Source organism: Trachymyrmex septentrionalis, unplaced genomic scaffold, assembly GCF_001594115.1.
Source record: "Trachymyrmex septentrionalis isolate Tsep2-gDNA-1 unplaced genomic scaffold, Tsep1.0 scaffold9, whole genome shotgun sequence".
NCBI classification, from domain to species: domain Eukaryota; kingdom Metazoa; phylum Arthropoda; class Insecta; order Hymenoptera; family Formicidae; genus Trachymyrmex; species Trachymyrmex septentrionalis.
Window position 1 is genome coordinate 2,859,321 of NW_017306091.1, and position 25,448 is coordinate 2,884,768.

The following is a 25,448-nucleotide window of genomic DNA, read 5'->3' on the forward strand; positions in this document are numbered from 1 at the left end:
TCAGTAATGAATTATCTTATATAAGTCAACTGAACTGGACGCACTTTTATAGATATTTGTTCTGTAAGTAGAATAATAAGACGTATAATTGTCCTTACGGCATTGAAAAACAACCGGTACCTTTTAACACCGTTTGAAATGCTAAACGCGACGTTATTGTTATCACGCGTGCGAATGACGGTGCAGAATAGTACGCGCATCGTCTAAACGGGCCTGTCGATCATTCCTGAATAGATATTCCGGCATGAATCAAGCTGCTCCAAGCAAGCTCCGAGCCGCTGGATGTTCAAAAGGCAAAGCGGAAAATCCGCCCTCTCTGACGCGCGCGGCGACGGTTTTTATTTTCTTAATTAAAAATACCGCGAGAGAGACATGTGTTCTCTCGCGCTGTAATCTGTTACAAATTAAATAGAAATGGTCGCGGAGAGCGCGGATGTGACGAGGGAGCACATCCGCTGTCCGTGAGTTATCGACGCCACTTCTCTGGTTATTGGAGCCTCTGTTATCACGAGAACGCGGCAAATAGAACGCTTCGAAAGGTCGTTCTGTTAACGGAACGTGACAATCAGCTCTCTCTCTCTCTCTCTCTCTCTCTCTCTCTCTCTCTCTCTCTCTCTCTTATCTTTGTGTATTTCTTTATTTTTATTTTGATACTATTTTGTGTTACCGTTTTTCTTTTTTATATTTTAGAAGGATTTACCCTATAGAATATTAATAAATGCCTTTCTCTCTCTCTCTCTTTCTCTCTCTCTCTTTCTGGTGTTATTAACTTTATAAACATAATAATCTTAAAAAAACAGCGAGCGTGACCGACGTTTGGAACTAATAGACCGAAGCGATCGATTAGATAAGACAGATACAGCAGCCTACATGATAAATTATAATTACGAATAGTAAGACGGCGAGAAATTTCGATCCTGTTAAAAATGACGTTCCCTCGTTGTCGGTGACCTTGGTTTTCTTATTTGGGAATACTGCGCGGGTAAAGCGGGCCGCAAAACGGTGGACGGCCTTGCGAGCGAATTTCATTTACTTGCCCGTCCGCCGCTAAACATTCGACTCCGATTTGCGAAATGTTTCGGGAGAATGTCGTTCGGATTGCATTCGGTGCGTCCGATGTCAAAGGCGCCATTCCGCTCCACCGTGTCCTTTTGCAATCACCGTCTGCGTGGAGGGTGGGAGTGGAGGAGGAGATGACGACGACGACAGGAGGGAAAAAGTCCTTTTGGTATCTCCGATCCTGCCGGAATGCAAACTCCAACCTCGCCGCCAGGTGCCGATTCTCTCACAACGAGTGTCTTCCGTCGCCGTTTCTTCCCATTTATTTGTTCCCTCGTCACGACCCGTCGGACGATATCGTTCCGTTTTCAGAAAAATATACCATCGCGCGTTAACATCGCCGTGAAATGTATGTGCATGCGTAATTACGCCGTAATAACGCTTCAGGGCATCAGTTTAACGTGTGGAAACGCGACCCGCGGATTTTCAACGTATATCTTCCGTCGCATATTAAATGTCGGCAATGAATAACATTGCAATTTAACGCTTAACATGATTACAAAATATTTTGCAATATACCTTTTTTTTTTTGTACCTAATTAAGTCGCAACGGTTGTAAACGGTTATTATACCATTCATATGAGAAGCATCAGCTAACTGCGATACATAATTTTCGCTAGTCATTCCACCGTATCTTTTTTTTCCCTCCGTACGATAGATTTTGAATTGGTACGTATTATTACGATACGGTGGACATCTTTTTTTTTTTTTCGCGCTTGTACATAACATTTTTTTTTGTGGTTTCCACTGATTTAACAGCTATTCAGGACAATTTATTTGTTTTAACAAAATCTCGGACAGCAAATCACGATATTGTGCGCCGTGATGAAAAAAAAACAGTGGTCACCGGCGAGGTTCGCTAAATTGGATTGAATTTTTAACGTCGCTTTTTTTTTTCAGGAGCAAAGCTCCACGTACAAAAGAAACTGTTACACGCTCTGCACATATTGTTTCATTTGGAATTATTGTCTGTCGCTTTTTGTCGCGGTGCCTGTCATATTCTGCGTACAAATAAAACTGGTAGCGACTTGAAAACGTTATGAGAGAATGGAGAGGAAAGAAAGAAGAATAGAGGAAGTTTATTTATGATTATGGGCTCCCCGCTAAGGGACGTTTTCGCCCATCCGCGTTCACGAGAGCTCGCGATAATAAATGGCAATACGTTCTATGAATAGAGCGTCTAGAGCAACGCACTTGTCGTTACAGTCTATTAAGATATCCGCAAACTGCATTACGTCGGACCCGCGCTTTTCTCGAGGACGTTGGCCGTTTGCGTCGATCGAAATATCGGGCTCGTTGATCATCGGCGTTGACGGCGGCGGTTCTGAAGGCGGCTTTTCTATTAAAAAGCTGGGGACGATCGATAATCGTCGATGTTCGCTCGTGAATTCGGGATGAGGTCAGTGTCACGTTGTCTGACAAATGAGGCCTCGTTATACAAGAAATGCCACGCGTTAAGAGGATTCTAACAAGTATTTTCCTATCTTTATTGATTTAAGAATTATTATCCTTTTTTAATTAAAGAATAATATAGTACGAATATGAAATGAATATGATAAAAACACGAAAAAGTTGGAATATTAGGTTTTTTTATCAGCTTCTGGCGATTCGTAACATAATTTAATGTGAAAGATCAGTTAGTTGGAAAATTTCTACGTACGTAGGCTATATTGATGTAAAAATAATAATAAATTTTAATAAATATTTGTTTGAATAACTCCAAGTAAATATTTACTAAATGTATAAAACGCAATTTATTCGATGAAAACTAATTAATTTGATCTATCATTTTTTTATTGAGTAATTTATTCACAGTAAATATTTATTTATAAATGTTTACTTAATGCTATTTTTAAAAACGTATATCAAGATATAGTAGATTTGTTTTCAATGTATATAAATCCTCTTGAATCGGTAAATAAAATAGACGACTTTATAGGATCCTCTTAAATACATTATTTATTTCGAATGGTATAAATTTTGAATGGTATATCCGAGAAAGCGAGTAAGAATTAATAGAATTGTCGCTGTCTTAATTAATAATTTAACGAGGGGCTCTGATTCTTCACGAAGCAATTATAAAACATTAAATTAAAGATAATTTCATTAATTGATATTCATTGTAATGTAGATGTTAATTCATAGATGGGCGACAGAGAGGGAATTGTGACTTAATTGGCATGTAATTATATGAATTTATTTCTTAATTCGGCCTGTAAGATTTCGAACATCGGCAAATTAATGTACATTATGTATCGCCACCAGTCTGTTACATCACAACACGCTGAGGAGAACGATAACACGAAGGGTATCATTTTTCTTATATCTTTCGCGGGAGACAGCGGCGATTCGCGATGAAGTGAAATATAAACACAGCTACTTCATTATAATACAGACTTCCAGTAAGGAAGGAAATACATGAAACTTTATGTCACGCGTAAGCCTGCAAAAAAAGGACACGAATTTAAATTGCAAATTGAACAGTCAGCACATGCACGCGCTCGATACCGGGTAAAATATCGTACGCGGCCGATACAAAATAAACACTTGTAGCCTTACGAGGGTGTACATTGATAAGACGCGCTCCCCCCCCCCTCCCCCCACAATGATAAGATGCGCTCGTTACAAGGCTTCGAATTACTCGTTTCAGCGAACGATGTTTCGGGCAGCTTCTTTCGCGGCAACTGGCCGAGTGTGTCTTGGAAACTTTTCGTATCGTTCGAACGGGTCGAGTCTTCCTTCGCGTCGCGAGCGGAAGAAACTGAAGAAAGAGGGAAAGGGAGGGAGGATGAGTGAGTGAGAGAGAGAGAGAGAGAGAGAGAGAGAGAGAGAGAGAGAGAGAGAGAGAGAGAGAGAAGGGCTTTCGAGTTCGTCGGCCGAGAAACGTAATTTTGCGTCGGACGAAATCGCCAGCGTTCGGCGCATCACCGATGCGGCACTCGCTCGCATCGCGATGTCGTTAGCCATGCCGAGGCCGAGGGACTAGAGAGCGAGGTCAGCAGCGCCACTCAATAAATCAGAGCTGCTGTATTCGCGCAACCGACGCGTGTCGGTTCGGGTGGGTAGCAAGGACGGTCGAATTCTGCCACATGATCCGTCAACAGAGATCACCCGGATGAGATACGCGTATTCGTCGGATATACGACTGACGGCTCCGTCGCCTGAAGAAGCTCCACGAACGCTAAGGGTTGAAAGTTAAAAGTATATATAGCGCGCTAGGAGAATCGCTGTGGCTTCAATTCTGGGATTTCTGAGATCGGAAACGATTTTATTGAAATAACTAAACGTTCGGCTTCGTTACGGATGGTCGATTCAAAACGAACGATCACATCAATCAGAATTTGTAGTTGTCTCAACTAGAATTATAACGGAGATTCGACCACAAAAATTCTGTTTCATTTTTAACCGGAATTCCAATTAATGCAAAACAAACTTTTTACAGTATGAGAGACCCGAGTGTAATGAGCAATATGCTGCAAAAAAATATTGATATTCCAGCATCCAGTTTGAACATGTATAATTGTTTTGATAGTTTAATAAAATTATATTTTCAAATCTACACGCAGAAAAAAAAAACTGTATTTTTAAATATTAATTACTGTGTTTGTAAATATTAATTATTTGTTTCAAACATTTCAAAAGTCTATATCTCTATATCCACAAATCTATTATAATTTCATCACAAACATTATAAATTTATTAAAAATGTATTCTGAATCCTAGTAAGAGTTTAATATTTCAATCAAAATTATTAAATTAAAATTCTTCGCTTATTATATATCATTCTTTTTTCGATACAATTTTATAAAATTCTTCAAAAGAAAATAAACTCTTGCTTTAAATATATGACAATGAGTTTTTTGTCTTCTCTGAATTTATAATAAGTATATTTCAAGGCGGTTATAAAAAAATATTTTTTGTCAGACGATCGTTACTTGAAAGAAAAAAGGTAAAATGAAAAAAAAATCACTTTTCTTATAGCAATGGAATGATATTTTTCTGTGTGTAATTTTTAGATACTTCAACAAAACCATTCTTTACGTGTATGGGAAAAACACGTGCAGAAAGTTTGAATACAAAAATTCGCAAACAGTTCATTAAAATGCGCAGTAGAACGCATTTGAATTCGCAATTATATTTAATTACGGATTTTAATACATTGATCTATGACAACTGCGTTATATTTTGCTAGGTTTTTTTTTCATCCATCATTTTTTTAAATAAACGCGAAAGACATAAGACATGTGCCTATTTTAAATATATCTTGATGTATAGCATCGAAGATTAACGATTTAAATGTCTTGCGAAATCGTCTTCTTTTAAAAGAATTTCATAAAGTAGATAAATTTGAATCTTTTAAGCTACGTTCTTTTTTGTCATCGTGGAATTTATCCGTGTCCCATCTTCGCGATGAAATATTTCCGAGGGATGTTCGTTCTATGCATTTTCATAGATATCTGTCGTATTTTCAATACACGCCTGCTCGTCGCGATTCAATTTTCATCTCATCGTTGCACGCAGAAGTGATCATTAGAGGATTATAAATGTTGTAATAATTTTGAAGCATAAGCAGAATTTTAGTGACGATTGGAATAACATTGAAGTTATTGAAACGATATTATTTTTTCGCGGTATTGAGCAACGAAATCCACTGCTCATCTACTTTTTTTTTTTTTTTTTTCTCGTTCAATTGCCTCGTGAAATAATTCGTGAGTGCGTCACTACGTTATTCACAGTTCGTTAAAAAATAATAAACCTAGCGATCGGGTGGCTCGCTAATTGCCGAGCGATAACAATTGGATGACACGTGGAAACCTAATTACCTTATAATTAAGCATGCGCTTTGAGTTATTTTATGGCGAGCGATTTATAAAAATTACCGAGGTACTCAAAGGCAACAATGTAATTGACTATCATCGGCGAATAATTCTATTATCCCCCGAATTATACGCGATACAACGATGAATGCGTAACGAGGTAGCATATTTTAATAATGAATCAAAATGCGCTCGATCGGCTCGCTCGCTCTCTCCCCCAACATCGTTATACTTTAAATCTCCGGGTTATTAATAAAAACTACATTACATTTATCGCTTTTAGTTAATTATACAAAAGCTCTTATTAATACTGGTAAATAAATGAGATTCAACAGTATCGATAGCAAATACACGAGATAATTACCAACGATTAATTATCAACGATATGATATATCGAGATACGCGCGGCGAATAAACTCGTTTTGTAAATAAACATTTCCATTCATTTTGACGAAAATATATATCCCGCCGTGTTGCTGTAGATTTTGCTAAAATTGCGCATCCACGACTTTTTCCATGCGACACTTTTTTTTCTTTCTTTCTCCATATTTTGAAAAGGGTAAAAGAAAAGGTTTTAGCGCTGATGGTTGGGTGTAGAGATCGATATGTCGAGGGGACGTGACATCGGTGTCCGGCGACAAAGAAAGTCGCTTGCACCTGCATGAGAAGTGACCCACTTCTCTCTTCGTAATTCCCTAAGATACGGAAGAAAGTCCACGTCTCTTACTTTCGCATCTTTTCCTTGGGTCGTTGCGGTTGCTTTCGCAAAAAGGAGGAATCCGTAAAACGAGTAGCGGCCGTGTTTCTCGGATTTTGAAATGCTCTCTATGTCTCATATATAGAATATGATAGTTCAAGAGAAAGATACGTATTCTTTTACGTATTTATAGAAATAGCCTTCGAAGATAAATCGATATCTTTCATTCTGTCGAAACGACATCGAGAGCGTATACATATTTCAAACATTTTATGATATGGAAGATGATATGATTGTCCACTTAATCTCAAAGGAGATAAAATTTAGAGAGATAATGATAAGAGCAGGTCAGTGTATGACAAAATGTAAATTAAGTCGATAAGTATTGCTCAGGATATATTTCTCCTTCAAAAGCTGTGGGAAAAACTTCAATGAAAATAAGTCGAAAAAGAATCATAACGTTTATTTGATAAAAAAAAAAACGGAAATTCTGTTCTCTTTATTTTTCGCAAATTATCGAGATCGCGAATGCTAAAATATTCCAATGTAGTTTCGATTTCGGTGGTTCTTTTAATGTATTCAGCAGGGAAGCTAATAACTTTATTTGCTATTCATTTTCACGTGTTACGTGTCCGATAATTAGCATTTCGCTTAAAATTTAAATAACCATATAAAAAAAGAGGTTGCAAGTGTCAACGCAGTTCTTGGTGCGAAGAAAAATATAATGTTGTCTAACGTAACATACATAATTACATTCCTTACAAACGAACGTTTCGGTTCCGCTTTGTGCTAGTCTCAGCGTGAAGTAACATAAAATGACAAAAGTAGGATTTCTTATCCCACATTCACGGCTTCGTGGAGGCGAGTTTCTTCTAATTGCTTTATCCCCAAAAGTTTCAATTTAGGAAAGTTTTCTAGGATAAAAAAAATTATTAGACCCCGAGTTTGAATTCCGGCTGAGGTAATGTTCTTCGCAAATCAAATTATTCATAGTTTTTAAGACTTTTATTATATAATATCTATTATTCTTGTAAGTTGTGTGTGCTTATTAACATCAATATTATGAATTGCTTGTCAATTTAATATGTGATAATCACTGTCGTAATTCTGTTCGTTGCGTTTCAAGACTTTGATTTTGGCGCGATGTGCAGAATTGAATATAAATTTATATCGGAATTTTCACGTACTAAGATCCGTTTCGACCGGATGTAACGTTCCTTTTATTTAAAAAAAAAACTTATTTAGAAAAAAACAAAACATTATTTCGCTTAAATAATCAGCTTAAATAATTTGCTTGAAAATTCTTGTTCCCTGGGAGAAACGCAAAAGGATCGATGATTTCCCCCCGGAAAAGTTCGCACGCGGAAGCGATCGCGCAGCAGTATTATCCGCGATAAACATCAGGAACACGTCGCACGGCGATAATGACGTGCCGGTGATCACTTTTCAAGCCGTCACCGTTTCACGCGACGATCGCGAGAGAGCGACGGGAACGCGGAATCCCGCGCGCGTAATAACGGGCTGAGTTACCGGTACGCGTCGCCGTGCAAATCGGCGAACGTTTTTCGCGCGGAATGATCGCGGCGGGCTCGGGACTTTATCGCCGCGCTAAATCTTTTTACCGCCACTGGTTTGTCGGGCCGCTATTTCTCTCTCTCTCTCTCTCTCTCTCTCTCTCTCTCTCTCTCTCTCCTCGGCCCTTTTTTCCCTTTGTCCGCTTCTCTTGTTCCCTCTTTTCTTTTCTTTTCTTTTTTTTTCGTTTACGTCGGGATAAATGCTTTATTGCGCACCGTTCCAACCGGGCCAGTGGCGTAAGCGAATGGCCCACGCACTCGGGATGTATGCTTAATTCTCGGCTAGATGGAAAATTTAATGCTTCGAAGACAGCGCCTTACTTTAGGCACCTTACCGTGACACTGGGTTAAACTTCTTCCCTTAAGAAAATGTGTTCACGGGTGCTCGCATTTTCAGAAGAAAATACATAATGGAAGCGTCATTTTGTGTGTTACCGCTGCGCTAGATAATCCTATGATTATTTTCTATTATGTATCTTTCTACGCTCGCCCTGAGAATGATTTAAGACATGACTCGGTCGTTATTCTCAATAACGCGGCGGTACTTTGAAAATATTTGTTTTTTTGTTTTTTTTTTTGTTTTTTTTTTTCGAAGAATAAATACTGTTTTTGCTTTCTACATAAAAGTTTCATTTACCAAACTGAAGGCACGAGGTGAAAAAACAATCGCTCTGATAATTTCACGCGTTTTTTTTTTTTGAGTCGGCCAATCATTAGTCTAATATAGATAGGTACATAAGATAAGATACAATTTCGAACGTGATATAGTTCTAAACGAAATAAGATCTAAATCCAATTTCGAGGTTAAAGTTTGGTAATCTTAATCTCATTGAGGATACTAAACATTGAGAGAAATATCTGATATGTAACTGATAAGTAACTGTTATTTTTGGTTGATATTCATTTTTCGAAAAACTTTTCTCCTTTTTAAATTTAACAATTGTATTTTAATCAAAATTTGGTTATTCAAATTTTAGTGGCATCATCGCAAATTTTTGAAATTACAAAATTATTAATACGTGGATTTAAAAAATTTTATCGTTCAGTTTAAAAATTATGTTGTTCTGACTAAAATTTGATTAGAATAGTCAAAATTGATTAGAATATAATTTGTCAATTAAAAAGTAAGGAAGTCTTTGTAATTCATATATCAACAAAATAATGGTTATTTACATCGAACGTTTCTCTTATTGAAGCGTGTACCGTCAAACAGAAGAAAATCAAACTTGAACCTCGAAATGTAGATTCAAATCTTACTTCGCTCGTGACGTGTATCGCGTTCGAAATTGTATCTTATCCTACATCGACGAGCTAAGTAATAATGCAACACTTTCTCGATCGAAATGACAGAGTTAAAGTTTGTTGCGTTACTCGTGATCGCATTCCTCTCGCTCTGTTTACGTCGCTTTAAGTGCGAAACGCATCGGTACACGATAAGAACTTTTCCCGTCCGCAGCTCTACGGAGAACCGAATTGCGTCGTCTTGAAGCATCCTGTTGGTGGTGTATCTTGACAATATTTCTCAACACGCTGCCGCGTTCTGCCGTTTAAACCAAACAACCCGGTCGTCTTCCGTTTATTATCCCGCGTAGGCGAGCGTGCGTCTCCGCGTCGGATAAACATCGTCTCGCGTAACATCGTCCTCACCGTTGTGGAGACTTTGCAGAGATGCTTGTAACACACACGTCTATCTTACGGAATGGCGATAAATTTGTGCGCTGCATGTAACGAGATTTTTTTTAATTAATTTACAACCACTAATAGTTTATGAACTGCATGTAAGGAGTTTCTTTCGCGAATTAAGCTTAAGTAGTGAATTACTTGTGGGTGAAAAATCTCACGCAGTTGAACAGTTAGTTAACTTGATACACACACGTGTATGTATACAATTTATATATATATATATATATATATATATATTGCGTTTTAACATAACTTTCTAAATCTGAATCAGTGGATAATCATTGATTACCCGCAGTGGCATTAATTAGTGAAATTGAATTAAAAAGAAAAGACAATTTGAGCGTTACATATTGTAATTAAAATACTGATATTTGCACGTTAATTTCAATCTTCTAACACCATATTCATTGAGTTCATGCATTAAATCAAGGTTAATTAGGTCACCTAATAAAGGTTAGCTAGATTAAGGATCTCACATTTCATTCACCAATTATTATCAATGGCGTACTCTGGGCATTGATATCGGTGATTATTCACTGATTCAGATTTAGAGAGTGATCTCGATTTATATTTCAACACTGAAATATTTAACGGTAAATATTGAAAGACAAGAGGGTAGCGGTCAAGAAAATTTTCATTAACCTTTCGGAGCTATTAGTTGAATCCACTCAATTATAAACCTTCGTCAAAGATGCTAATTCAATTTTCTTTATGTTATATCTGCTAATCTGGATTATTCTCAGTAAAATATACTTAATACTCATTTTTTTATATCTTGGGCCATTTTGGTTGCTTCAAATTAATTTGTGTTTCTTTTAATTAACATAAATCGAATGGGTTTTACAGACGTGTATCAAGACTAATTGTTTCAACTCGTCAGAGGGTTAAAACAATTAATCTTGATATACGTGCAAATTTTCTACTATTAGTAGATACAAGAATTCCAATATAAAACCAAAAAAAAAAAGGGAAACAGATTTTCTGGTTGCGGTAATCGGAGACACTGCGACGTGACGTCGCGTCGGTGACGTTATCTCGTGTAAGACGAGGTAGATCCGAGGATTTTTATTCTGTCCCCGCGTCTCGTAATCACCGCGATAACGCCGGTCACTAATGAACGAATTACGGCCGCGCACGCGGAGCGAAATAAACGCGTGGAAATAAGGCACAACGAGCGACATAACCCCCCCCACCCCACTCCCACCCACGCCAATGCGAACAATACTCGGGGATGATGCGTGTGTTTACTTTCGTATAACTTTGGACGAACGCCAGACGCCGTTCACCGCGTCAATTTCCCACTGGCAAACCGCCGAAATCTTTGTCACAAGCCATATGTCCTCGCGATCGGTTATGTCAGCCACTCGTTGGGAAAAGTGAATATATTGTCACGCGGAATCTTTTACACGCGAGTCGCGGCACGCAAACAGAAAGAAAAACCGTCGTTGTCAAATTTAACGCTCTTTTATAAGCCGCGCTCTCCCGGAAAATCTCTCTCTCTCTCTCTCTCTCTCTCTCTCTCTCCGGAGGCGCACGAGAGTCTGCTAATTTCTATCAGCGCGAACTTCGTGCACGTTGAAAATAGAACGAAACGATAATCATCTGGACGAGTAAGTGTGTTCCGCGTAAACGCGTATGGGTGAAAAACAGTTTTATTCCGCGAGTGCTTTATTTTATTTTGTTCATTGTAAATCTACACAGGCAACATTTTCCCTGTCATTCTCACGAACGATTTATGACGGCTATAAAAATACAATACTGCACGTTGGGGGATGTTTTACCCTAGATTTCACCCTGCAGATGCCAAAGGAAACAAACCCGGTGTTTATACAAGTAATAGGAAGTAAAGTTGAACGCTCGTATTCCTTTCGTATATACTTGACCCAATCCGCGCTTTAATCTGTCAAAGCGCGCACGCAGAGTTTACACAATGCCTACAGTATCGTCCTCCGATGCGATTATTAACGGCGAAGTGATTTCATTAACGCTTAATTGGAAAGACAAGTGGATGAGATGATATAAAAAGTCGATTGCCGAAAAAAAGCCTTTGTACAAGCACCGTGTATGGCTCTAAATCCATAAAATTCCATGCCCGTTACACCTTCATCGCGCCGCGATGATAAAAACGAATATATAGATTTAAACATGATTATACGAACATTATAAATTTAATTTATCCTCGCAACGCGTTTTCACAACGTACACAATTTATGCGTAATTATGAGATATTTTATCCGTAAACATTACGAGAGTACAGACTGGATTAAAGTTCCCCGCAATAAACCTGAATAGTGTTAACGTCCTGGTTGATACAAGTAATAAGTGAACAACCTCTTGTAACTTGTAACTCTGCGTTACAAAAGTAGTCCCGCTTCTACCGGTTGTTGCGTTAAACGATTTCTTTCAAGCGACTTTTTTTTAGAGAATCTATTTTCCATCGCATCGTTTTAGCAACAAATTAGAGCGGAGCTTGCAGCACGCATTCCAAAAGCGATATCGAGAGACATGTGTGTGGGTGTTTACAGGATTGCCATCAAACTAGAAATTGAGGAAAAGTCAAGGAATTTTGCAAAATTCCTTGACTTTTTTCTGGAAAACAACAATTCACGGCTTTAAAGGCGTTTAATATTTGTACATCACACCTTCACAGTTTTCGAATGTGCTACTAACTTAACAATTAAGTGCCAAGCAGCGTCAGCAACATTAATAGTAATTTATATCACGTTAAATTGCTTTCTCGACCAAATATCGAACAATTTCCAAATCAGGACGGAAATAGAAAAAAATTTCAAGAAATTGTCAAAAGTCGGGGAAAGTCGTAAAAATTTCTCGGGAGACCGGGAAAAAAATTGTGGAACATTAGAATGAGGAATTTGCGGTAACACTCTCAGGTTTACAAGAAAGCATCATTTTGTCCCGTAGATTTACGGTTGAATTAAATGATACGATCCGCGTCCCCTTCCCTTCGTGCTCGACAAGACTGCGGGACTCCCATCGTCGTCGTGGTCCCCCCGTCCCGCGGGTACATTAACAGCATTTCTCGCGAGTAAACCGCGCGCGGTGATCTGTTCGTTCGGTGTGTACCTGTGTACACACGGGCGAGAGTATATTAACATCGCGGCGCAGGCAGCGAGCGGTACGGTCGAGCGCGCGGCGCGGTTCGGCGCGGCAGCCGGTTGATTAGAGCACAAGCCCGGTCGTGTCAACATATAACGAAACGGACGGAAACGCGGCAACGCCGCGGCGTGCGGACGGACGACTTTGGTAGCCGGCCGGTCGGTTCCGAATGCACGGTATGCACGCACGCACACACGCACGCACGCACACAGGCATGGACGGTGGAACGTCCGCGCGTCCGAGAACGACCTTCCCTCCGCACGATTCGCACCGTGGAGCCAAGGAACTTTGCTCGCCGCGCCGTGGAAGTTTTCTATCTTGTTCCTCACGCGTATATACGCCGCGATTCTCCGTAACGAACGTAGATTTCTCTCGCGAGTTGAGATCCCTCAGGCCGGGCCATTCTTTGATTTTCGAAAATCTCCTATCTCCTTTTCTGTTTCTTTCTAGATTTCCTTTCACCTTTTGTACACTTGCTGCTTTGTATTTAAAGTTCTTAGAGGACTTGCCCTAGAACTGAAATAAATGCTCAATCTCTTTTTTTTTTCTTTTTTTTTTTTTCTATTTTCAAGCGCGTCGAAATTTTTCAATATTCGTCTCGCGTATGTTCGGGAATTTAGGGTATCATTTTATCCTTATTGTTCATCGAATAGGGATAAAGTGGGCCCTTATTCTGTAACTGCAGGACTGCGTTTAAAAATTTCGTCCAGGTTGCACTCAACCTCTATTCTGTACATATTAATTCTTTATCCTTTTCTAGTTTTTAAAATTAGAAAAAAAAAATAAACAGTAAGCTGAATCAAGATTAATGTTAATCTGTATTGGTAGAAACTGGCATATATTCCAAAAAAAATATTCCAAATAAAAATATAGTATAGTGGGTGACGTACAACAATGACATCTCTCTCTATTCGACTTTCATTTGGAATATTTTTTTTTAAAATTGCATATTTTTGAAATATTTGTCTATTAGGATCAAAATGATAATTACCTTGTACAGTATAAAAAACTGCACAACGACAATATAACTTTTGACACTCATTAAGAATTACGAAATAGAGGTCTTGGGCATCCAGATAAAATTTTTCGAACACAGTTCCTGCATGTTTAACTAAAATTTAACTTAAATCAATCTTTTTAAATAGTTTTTTTTTTCTGGTTTTGCTATTAAATATTTTTGCGTTCCGTAATGAGTGCAAAATTAGATTCTTTAATTACGAATGAATTTGAACACACACATATTTTACACTGGAAACAAAAACGTGTGTTTAATGTTTATACACGAAGAAAAAGTGAAATGGCTATTGGTCATCTACAAGAAAATACGAAAATTGTACAGCTAGGAAAATTGGAAAATCTAGAAACATAATTATTTTTGGCAATTTTGCAAGAAAATTTTGAACAATGTAAATAATTCAAAAATGAACAAAGAAATATTTTTTTATTTTTAATCGGCACATTTTTTATATTACATTACTGCTTATTATTAATAAAGCGTTATTACTTAATTATTGTAAGAGAAACCTTGCTATATAGATCTCCATGTTTTATCTGTTTTCCACATACCTACAATATATGTGCACGTATTTAATTTTACGCACGCATGGCTGTTGGAACAATCGATAGATTTCACTATTCATTGAATGCCAAATGGTAAACAAGTCGTTTGTTGGGAAAAAAGTGGGCTAGCTCGATTGTTGCGCCCGACTCTTCAACTCTAGTACTTTTTTATTCATGCATACTAATAGCTTTTACATCTCAATACCCGGGCGCGCCGCGTTGATTTTTTTTATCGTGCTTTTTTTTGTAACAAAAGTTATGCCGAAGTAAATATGAAAAGAATACATTTTCATTGATAAAATCTACCTCTCCTTTTTTTTTTATTCGTGTTTATGGACAATACGTTTTATGGTCTCATAAGACTCCGGCCATTTGTAAGCAAATCGCACCGTCAAATGAAAAGAAACGGAGAGAGAGAGAGAGAGAGAGAGAGAGAGAGAAGAGAGAGAAGAGAGCGCGGACAAAAATTATATGCATAATAATATGCAACGTTGCGTATCGCGACGTGAAGAAACTTCGTTACGCCGTAACGTCTGCGTAACGCATAAGAACGTTATCGCATCGCGTTGCCTCGAGCGGCATGAGCCGTGACTTGCAAAAAAAAAAAGGAAAAAAAAAAAGAAAAGAGAGGTACGTGGCGGACGACAAAGTTCGAAGGATTTTTTCACATATACCTAAACACATAATCACGCTGCGTGTTGGTAGATTTTCCTCTTTTTTTTTTTTTCCTTCATTTACACAGCGATTAATCGTAATTAAGTTCTTGTGTCGTTCCCGTAATAGGATAGTCTTGAGAACAGGACGACAGGGGCAACAGCTCGTTACAGAATCAACGAGTCATGTAATTCGTCGGCTTGAACCGCGCTCGTGTAATTGCCACTTCCAACGTTCCGTTTTTCTCTCTACCGCGCCGTTCCAAGATCATATACGCTCGCGGATCATTTCGTTTGGGTTTTCGCGGAGAAAAACCGACCGCTGTGCGGTCATGATGTAAGAATACAAGGACTGCGTTCAGCAGACTCAACAGTCTGATGACCCGTTTCTACCAAAGTAATTTAATTTTCATCTCCAGCCGACTTTTCGTCTTTTCTGAGAATTAGAAATGATGAGGAGTAAATGAAATTGAGATCAGTTAATCTTGGTGGAACGTTGGTGGAGACAATGAGCGAGCGCTCGCTGTTATTAGTGTATTCTTCTAGATCATTTAATCAGACTTTTAGATCCAGAAGAGCACGTCGATCGCGCTCACTTAGGTCCCCGCAGTTTCACAATTTGCAATTAACTCTTCAACTGAGGTTCATCTCACTCCTCATTTTCAATTCTAGAATTCTAAGGTTCTAAGGAGTTAACTGCAAATTATGAAACTGAGTTACAACTGTTAAGTTCCACTGAACGCAGCCAAAGGTGTCTCGTTTCCAAAATGTGCAATCGACGACCAATTAGGAAATTCAGCCCAAAACGTTACGAGCCAATATAGAATAAATTGACGATAAATTTGAAATTTATCGTCAATGGAGAAATCTACCCCCAAAATTACATTCGGCTACCTATTATGAGCAATGAAACACCTTGTATTCTTACGTCATAGTCGCGATGATACCTCGCGCAACAAACACTGGATGCCGTATCGTGGCGGGTCTCGATTATATGCAGCTGTAATGAATTATCGTGCGCATATTTCTTGCGAAAGGCAGCGTTGTGACATACCACCGGTAAAAGCCATAGGGGGTTTGCGGAATTGAACCCATACAATCTCGCGTAGTCGCGGGAGAAAGGATTTAATCATTGTGGATATATACATGATGATAGCGTACGTTCCTGTCTAACGCGGTATTAACGTCAATCAGACGTGTACCCGCTCGATTTTTGTGAGCAGGCCTTCACTACGTGACACATACACGCACGCGGAATGAGTCATATGGCTTTTTACGCATCCACTTATCTGATATCTTCGTAATATATTTACGAAGCGATAATTGTCGAGTGTTTCGTTCTATAGGTTTAAACGGCGAGCGTTATAAACGCCTTGAAAGCAGGTAATCATCTAATAACTATCTCGGTGACAGAAGTTGACATAGGCGTTATTAATGATTGTAAATTAATTTGCTGTACGAACACCGGCCATTTGCGGGGAAGAACCGTTGTTGGAAAAAAAAAAAAAAAAACGTGCGTCACTGTCGTATCGCGACATTTAAATAAAAATAGCTCGCGTGCGAGGAAGGGAAACGACGGTGCAACGAGTCGACATTAGCGATCTCGCGAGCTACGTTTTTAAGGTGAAACATCTCGTTCAACGGGAGGGAGGGGGAGTTTTGTGCATACAGGAGCCTTGTTAATCTCAACTTCTGACAAAACATCGCGTCGTTTGAGCACAATGTGCGACTATCTCTAAGAATAATGCGCGTCAGCTGATTCAGTTCAGCCGTATGAATGAACGAGCGGCTTGCCAACTGTGATAGCTCTCATCAATCATGTCTTGGCGCATCTTTGCTCGAAAAGAAAGAGAGGGGGTGAGTGAGAGAGAGAGAGAGAGGGGGGGGGAAATATATATACTAGCTACGTTCGGTCAAAAAGCAACGTTGCAACTGTTGTAAGATTCGTTGATACGATTGGTTTATACTTTTAGATCCAACGAGAAATCAACCGAAACACGATAGGCGCAATAATGCCTTAAGCCTTAAGAAATTGACTATTAATCATAGTCGAAGGTGAGAAGAATAATTGACTGTGATTGATCAATTTCTTAAGACTTCAGGCTTACTGCAGTATTGTGTTTGAGGATTGAGGACAAGACCAATCGTATTAAAGAATTTTACAATGCTGCTTTTTCTACTGAAACGCAGCCACTGTCTCGCACTCTCTCGAGGAAGCACGATCGAGAGAAACGAAACCTCTGACAGACGAACATTGACTGTAGACGTGCTCTTTTCACGAGCGCTGCACCTTCCGCGAGACGGCCGGCCGACCGGTCGTGGAGGTTTTATTCAATTAATTCTCGCGTTGCCGAGGAGCACGCGATCCGACCGCGACGAACACGTCCTAGGGGGTTTCGACTCGCAGTTGGCACACGTGCGCAGGTGGAGTGCGGTTTTTGCTGGGCGGCGGTGACGATGGTGGTGGTGGTGGTGGTAGTGGTGGTAGTGGTAGTAGCAGCAGCCGCGGCGGCGATGGCAGCGGCGGTGGTTTTTTGCACCAACCGCGAGGTCTCTAGTGGCTTTTTCCCTTCTTTTCTTTGGTACCCACCCGTAGTAGAAAAGAGGGGGCACGAGAGAGGGAGAGAGGAGAAGCAAGAGAAAGAGCGCGACAAGCCGTGGGGCTCGTCGACGAAGGGAGAGAGCGTAACGCCGCCGTTGCGAAAAAAAGAAGGAGAGACAGGAGCAAAAGGAGGAGAGAGGGGGAAGGGGAGAGAGAGAGAGAGAAGGAGCAATCGGATCGCAGTTCGCTCCTTCCAGCTGGCCTGGCACGACGAAGGAGGCCTTGTCGCGCGGCTGCTCGTTCGGTCAATGTCTTCTCTTTCTTCCTCGCTCTCTCCCCTCTCTCTTCTCTTTCTCTCTCTCTCTCTTTCGCGTTCCGTCCCTTCTACCGTCCTCCCCCTCCGGTTCTCTTTCTCTCGCTTCCTCTCGCTTCCCGCTCTCTTTCATCGCTTCCCCCCACTCGGCAGCGCTCCCGTGCTGCATCGCGCACACGAGACACGGATGCCTGCGAAATCCCTCTGTCATCTTGCGAACGAACGCCCGTCCGCGGCCAGGATTATCCCGCGCCGTGCGCGATCGCGAAAAATCAGTTCGTCGCGCCCGCAACGCGTCGTCATCGTTATCGTCATCATCGTCGCCGTCGTTGTCGTCATTCTCGACGGCGGGGATTCGCGCGACGTGAATCCCTCCGGCACCACGGATCGCCGGTATATAACATTGTTCGGCCGGAGAATGAAAGAGAACGCGGTGCGTTCGGAAATGTGCACTCGTATCGCGGTTTGAAGGCGCTCTGTTCCGAGGGCAAGGAGGAAGGCGTTCTCGTTCGGGCTTTTTCCGCCCGGCGGCCGCGCGCAACAGCGTGAAAGTACCGCGATCGTTCGCCGCGGACTCCGGCGCTCTCTCGACTGCACGTCGTCGATGACGTTCCCGATGCCGTCGTCATCGCCGTCGCCGTCGGGCACCTCGTAGCCAGGTCGTTACTCGCGGCCAGGGCCTCCTCGCTCGCGGTGTTTACAACAGTGTGTATTACGTGTCGGGTGCGTGCGCGACAGTGCGGAATCTCGATCGCCGTGACTCCGGGGGGGAGGAGAGGAGGGGGCATGGCTCTCGGCGACGTCGTTGTCGTCGCCGCCGCCGCCGCCACCGCCGCACGTTAGGAGCAAGCATCGCGCGGGCGCGAAGAATAAAACTCCGACACCGCGGACGGGGATACTGACGGCTGCGGGCTGCTCCGATTGCGGCGACACTTCGCGCTTTTCGTGAACACAGGTGGGCGCATCTTTCGCAAATCCGTCAATTGATTTTCAATGCGATTTAACGCTGTCAGATTGATAAATATGGTGCTGATATATTTCAATAAAAGTGAAGGCGACGTCTCGACAGTTCTGGTTATCCTTGACGTTTTATGTGACAAGATAACGCAATAATGAAAATGAGATTTCTTGCTAAATGTGAAATTATAATGTATGATGACGTATATTTTTATAAACGTGCTGTTTATACGCCATCATAGTGTCAGCAATGTAACAATAAAATTAAATACAATACATATTTGAAATAGAGAATATATTTGTTTATATAAAATATACAAAATATGCTGTGATTATGCGTGTACACATACATACACATACATATATTTTTATGTACGCAAGATAATATTTATTATTTCATATATCCTTTTCTCTGTTTTCAGAGTGCAATAACGTTAGCTGGTAAAAATAATGTCAAGAAAATACACACATTGCTATCGATAGTGGACGAAAAACCAAAGCTGGATACCGGACAGAATAACAGGCACAACGAGCACCACATCAAAAACAATTTCAAGCACAATCATTACACACATAATTCCATACTGACACCCTCGACGCTAAACCAGGTAATTGAATAATCTTAGTTAAATCGCGTCAAGTGTCTAGCCTGCTGACATATATCAATTAGAGATGATACAGTGACAGTGGCGTTGATAATTTCTCTTGCAGGGCCTAGATGCAGGTACAAGCGACGATAGTGGCAGAGCGTCTGAACAGTTGCACGGCCCTGGTATACCTAGGGATTGCCAGGACGCAGACAGTTCTAGGGACCATCTCAGCGATGTGAGTTCCATATTCTACTTGTAACTTAGTATACATGCAATATTGATAATTTCATAACTTGAAATTTATGTAATAAATTGTTTTCTAATTTTAAATATGACTAATGGTCTTGTTAATATTTTGGTCTATTAACATATTAATCATATTTCTTCACTTTCTGACTGTGTAACTAAGATAAAAATATTTACCATATATACATCAATATTAATTTCTTTACGAAATAAATAATGAAAAGTTAGAAAACTTTTTTAGTACTTGTAATACTTTTATTCATGAGTTCATGTTTGCAATACAGGCTAGCAGTCATTGCAGTTCGGGTAAAGGTTATATCGTAAGTATCTATATTTATAATCAGTATACGTACAGAAGATCCTAAATTATAATTATAATATTCAACACAATAATTGATTCAAATAATTTAAAGTTAAAAATAAAAACATAAGGCTATGAACCAAGTTAGATATTTAAAGCTAAGATTTCTATAAATAATAAATTTTAAAACAATTTTGAAAACAGACGTTTTGACTTCAATCGGGTTATTCTCAGTCTTAACAAACACAATTTAAAGATACCACAAATAATAAGATGCATTATAATTCTCTTGTATCAGAAATTAATCCATATTTGTCATTTCCTGCAATTAGTGGAGGCACTATCCAAATAAATCCATGATGGTCGTTATTTAAAATTGATATATCCGTTAAAAAGCATTAAATATTTAGTATAATTCATAGCCTTATATTCTGAGTTTTAATTATAAATTATATTTCTATATTAATATAGATATAAATATGATATATATTAATTTATTATTTCTTCATTTCAGTGTGATAGTGAAGGAGAAGACGATAAGGTATGCACATTTTCTGTAGATACTCTACTAGCTTGGAGAAAATAATCGATCAGCTTCAATAATTTCATTGTTTTTTTATTACAGGGCTCGGATGCCGAATCTATACTCTTTGAATCTTCTACCTCACCACCTCTCACACGTAAATGTAAGTAATACTTCCAAAAATAAGAAATGTACATCTTTATATAGAGAATCATCTTTTGAAAGTATAACGTTATTACCATTATTTCTCTGTGTATATATTTCTGATCTTTCTTTTCTGTTTTTAGACGAATTGCCATCTTCTTCGCCACACGTCTTACCACCCACAAACGGGGCAGGTGGATCTCCACCGGACACGGGTGGTCAAACTTCTAATCCAGCAACGAATGCTCCGGCACCTATACCACCTCCTGTGCCTGCGTCTGCACCAGTTCCAACAGCGCCGAGTCCTCCTAGCCCTACGTTGCCTCCACACATATCCCAGCCTTCTGTAAGTAGTTATTGCGTTGTATAAACTCAGTCTTTTCTTTCATAGAGATAACATTTGTTGATATTATATTCCAGATGACTAGTCCTTTGGCAGCGAATCCACGTGCAATAGCTCCGCAACAGCGGCCAGCTTCCCCCGCTCTGCCTCCACCCTCCCTATCCCAGCAACCGCACACTACGATACCTGCATTACATCCACCTATTGGGCCTCTCGTCTCAAGTCACACAACTAGTCCAGCGGTAGCCAGTTTAGGTGTTACGCCAGCAGCACCATCGAACGGAGCGGCCACTACGAGTTATCCACCTCCCATTCCTATAGCCGCGTATCCACAGACGCAACCATCGTATCCACCGCTCTATACCCCGTACACCGCTCTAAATCACAGCCCATATCTTCCGCCTGCGGTACCATCCCCTTCTCATTCTGCTTCATCGCGCGCTGATGTGGTAAGTTATTGTATCGTACATTGCTGACGTATTCAATTATATCACTAGTATTACTTATCTCAAGTATAAAATACGAGTGTTCATAACGACGGTAATTATTATATTTTAGAGAGGGAGTAGAGCTTCCCCCTGTACCAACATAAGTAAACAGACTATAGGAAACAACCTCGTGAGTCACAATAATACTCCACTGAGTGCTGCCACCACAACATGCGTATCCACTATAACTAATACAGTTACCACGGCAAATACTATCGCTCATAGAGACATGGTGGCCTGCAGTCTATCCGGACGAAATAATAACTCTCCACGTGGACATAGCCCCAGTCGGGAAAGGGATAGTTACAGGTAAAATATTTTCTTCTGATTGCAACATTACGAGGTTTGTTTGCATTGCTTGAAATTTTGAACAAATTTTGCACTTAAAACGAGATAAATATATTCGAGCATTAAAGAGAGAGAGAAAGGGAAGATTTGTATTGCAAAAAGTGCAAGCAACGCGAACAGACTGTTGCGTTTGTCAGATTTGAGTAAGTCAATAATTAACAGAAAATTTTAATAATAATTGTATGTTTGTTACAGCAGTAACGTGAGTAGTCTAAGTCGGGGCAGCATAACGCCTGTTAGTGTGCCAAACACCTCCTCGCCAGCCAATTCTAGTCTACCTACATATACCAAGCCACAAAGTTGGATTAGGTAAGCCCGAACAAGTTTAAATCTTTCAATAAAAATCAAACAAAAAATACTATAAAAAATCTTTTATCTAAAAAACAGCAGCAACACAGCTCCCCAGTTGTCTCCAGCGACAGCTACATCTGTTCCGAGGCCAACTCCACCACCGGTACCACTCGGCATACCACATACATTTCCACCACCGATGTTCGCAACGCCTTTACCACCGCCAGTGTCTAGCTCAAGCCCCCATACTTCACTGCCCTCGCTTCCCCCACCGACGACCAATCCCAATCCGTTTTCTGCAGAGTCTCTGTTCCAAACAAGTAAGCTTACAATCTAACTTTTTTTATATATTGTGTTTTATGTGAATATGAGCAGATAATAAATGCACTAATCAAAAGAAGGGGTGACACATGTTGCAGGTCAGGCTGATCTTCTGAGGAGAGAACTCGATAATAGATTTTTAGCGTCTCAAGACAGAAATGTTGGTGTTGGAGTGGGAAATTTGGGTCCAGCGTATCTTCGAACGGAAATGCATCATCATCAACATCAACACACGCATGTGCATCAGCACACGACACCGTTGCTGCCACCAGCTGCAACATCTACACTTTTTCCACCTCCAATTGTAAGTAAAAAATATATCTATTAGCCAATGAGACTATACATTTATTATATCTCTGTCATAACTAATTATCTAATCGTAGTACTCATCATAGACTCGTCCATACACGTAAACTGATGTTAAACAAAACTATCTTTTAATAGTTTAAGGACATCCCAAAATTGGGAGGAGTCGAATCACCATTTTTTCGTGGAAACTTAAACCTTTCTGGTTATTCCGGTTTTAACACTGGCCTTCTTCATCCCGGAATTGGACCGCCTTCTACACCTTTTGTGCCCCCTAATCACTTGACTCCGTTTGCGCCAAAGGTATTTTTATATAAAAAGTTACAAATTTTTTCTCATGTTACATATATTTATTTAAACGTTTAATCTTTTAATCCAGAAAAGTGGAAAGTGGAATGCGATGCACGTGCGTATTGCGTGGGAAATATATAATCATCAACAAAAGCAACAGGCTGAAGCTAAAGCGGGAAGTGTCGTTAGTACCAAAACTGAGTTATTAAGACCACCGAGCCATCTTTATCCCGGGGGACCAGCCAGTGGTCTTGGACTCGGTGCACCATCAATGGCACCTCCGTTTTCCACTAATATACCATCTGCCCATCCTGCACCACCTCCACCACATCCTGTCGGTTTTCTTTCTACGACGGCCTCACATTTAGGTAATAGAGGTAACAAAGATTCACATTTATTCTCACGTGCGCACGTTCATGTTTGTAAATACATACATTGAACTGCATTATGATTATCAATGTTTGCATCATTTTTATGATCTTTTCTTATATTACAGGAGCAGGATTGTCTCCCTTTGGAAGATATCCTTCAACGTTCGGCGCGCCGAATCCTAATTTTCCAAACCTTTCAACTTTTCCGCCAAGAGAAATGCCTCCTCTAGGTGGACTTGGTTCAGTACACGATCCATGGCGAGGGTATGTACATGAAATATTAATCAATCACTATCAGGTCATTACTTTTTTTCTACTGTAAATGTATGTTTTACTAACTTATGCGTCTAATTTCAGATTGCAACGCGCTACTACTGGATTTCCACAGACTACTGTTTCGTGGGGATTGAAACCGGAACCTCCTGCGATAGACAGGCGCGCCGAGCTGGAAGAACGGGAGCGCGAGCGTGAACGGGAAAGAGAACGCGAACGAGAGCGTGAACGTGCCGAACGGGAACGCGAGCGTATCAGACGCGAAAGAGAACGGGAGAGGGAGAGAGAGGAACAACGTGAGAGAGAAAGGCGGGAACGCGAGAAAGAGGAGAAGAGGAAACAGCAGGAAGCGGCCGAACGGGAGCGAGAAAGGCGAGATAAGGAGCGCCGCGAGATGGAAAGACGTGAGATGGAGCGCGAGAGACTACTTCATCAGAATCGACAACATGTGGTTGCTTCCCGAGATCGTTCGCCGCTCAGGAACGGTTCGGCGCCTTTGGATACTGGCGAAGTGCGCGTAAAGGAAGAACCTCGCAGTAAAGACGACGAGGTTGTAATGCTTCCACGACCGCCAGTACCCGGTCCCGGAACGACGGGGCCCGCGCCAGGACCTGGACCAAATCCACTGCCCGATCCGAGATACCACCCGCATCCACATGCTTATCTTACGAGGCATCCACACGGTATGCCAGCTTCGCATTCTATGCCACGTAGCATGCTTCCCAGTTTAAGCGCACATCCGATGCAGCATTTTCCACCGCCAACTGCGCCTGCCGGTCAACCGGGAGCCCCTTGGCCGAGCGATCCTTTCCGGGAATACCGGTTCGATACGCTGCAACAGTTACGATATAATCCGTTAGTGGCGGCGTTCAGAGCTGAAGAAGAGGAACGAGCAAAACTGTACGCCGGCTATCCTCCACCGCCGGTGAATACACTCAGGAGTAAGGACCCTAGTCCAGGTCCGCTTAGTAACTTGCATATGCATCATAGAGCAGGACCTGGTCCAGGAGTACCGACACGTCCACTCGAAAACGCCCTCATGCACGCGGATATTCACAAGAAAGAAGATGGATCGCAGTCCCGATGATACTTTGTTTCGGCGTCCTCGGTTTCTGCGAGCGAACGCACTGACGGTCCGACTTTTTGAGCACCCCATCCAGTTAACATTCGGAGTTTGGTGCTGATATTTTGCTAACAGAAAAAAGCGTTATTTAAAAAAGAAAGTGTAAATAGATACTATATATATAATATATATATATATATACATACATACAATATTTATAGTTATCGAGAGAAAAAGTACAGAAGCGCGTATAAAACTATGAGAAAACGTAACGAAGATGCCTTGCTACCAATGTCGGTGTTCCACCAATAATGGTGGCTAAATGAATAATGACATTTTGTGAAATAATTACGGAGGCATCGCTGATGTATCACAAATGATAATGCTATTGTTATGTGATTTCTGCAGTTTCAGTGATCTGACTGTCTGTAGTGGTAACGAGCTCTAATTATTACGACGATAACTATGCGTACATTTTAAAAAGTATCGTGTGTAATGTTAATAGTTATTATAGAACGTGAGGCGATGGTTACGTAAAAAGAAAAAAAAATGAATCCAAGATAGAAGAGAAAAAGTT

The 25,448-nt window shown here is 40.5% G+C and overlaps 1 protein-coding gene across 1 annotated transcript in view; it reads left to right on the plus strand.

Annotated features, from left to right (window-relative positions):
- Positions 1-25,448, plus strand: part of LOC108755719 (atrophin-1-like) — a 36,063-nt gene extending 10,615 nt beyond the window's left edge. Inside the window, exons 3-17 of the mRNA XM_018498912.1 lie at positions 19,395-19,580; positions 19,684-19,797; positions 20,093-20,128; positions 20,624-20,650; positions 20,735-20,795; positions 20,920-21,122; positions 21,197-21,568; positions 21,678-21,916; positions 22,151-22,264; positions 22,343-22,566; positions 22,645-22,871; positions 23,012-23,176; positions 23,253-23,541; positions 23,661-23,799; positions 23,893-25,448. Coding sequence (XP_018354414.1) covers positions 19,395-19,580; positions 19,684-19,797; positions 20,093-20,128; positions 20,624-20,650; positions 20,735-20,795; positions 20,920-21,122; positions 21,197-21,568; positions 21,678-21,916; positions 22,151-22,264; positions 22,343-22,566; positions 22,645-22,871; positions 23,012-23,176; positions 23,253-23,541; positions 23,661-23,799; positions 23,893-24,895 — 3,399 coding nt within the window. The 3' untranslated portion in view covers positions 24,896-25,448. The remainder of the gene's footprint in view (positions 1-19,394; positions 19,581-19,683; positions 19,798-20,092; positions 20,129-20,623; positions 20,651-20,734; positions 20,796-20,919; positions 21,123-21,196; positions 21,569-21,677; positions 21,917-22,150; positions 22,265-22,342; positions 22,567-22,644; positions 22,872-23,011; positions 23,177-23,252; positions 23,542-23,660; positions 23,800-23,892) is intronic.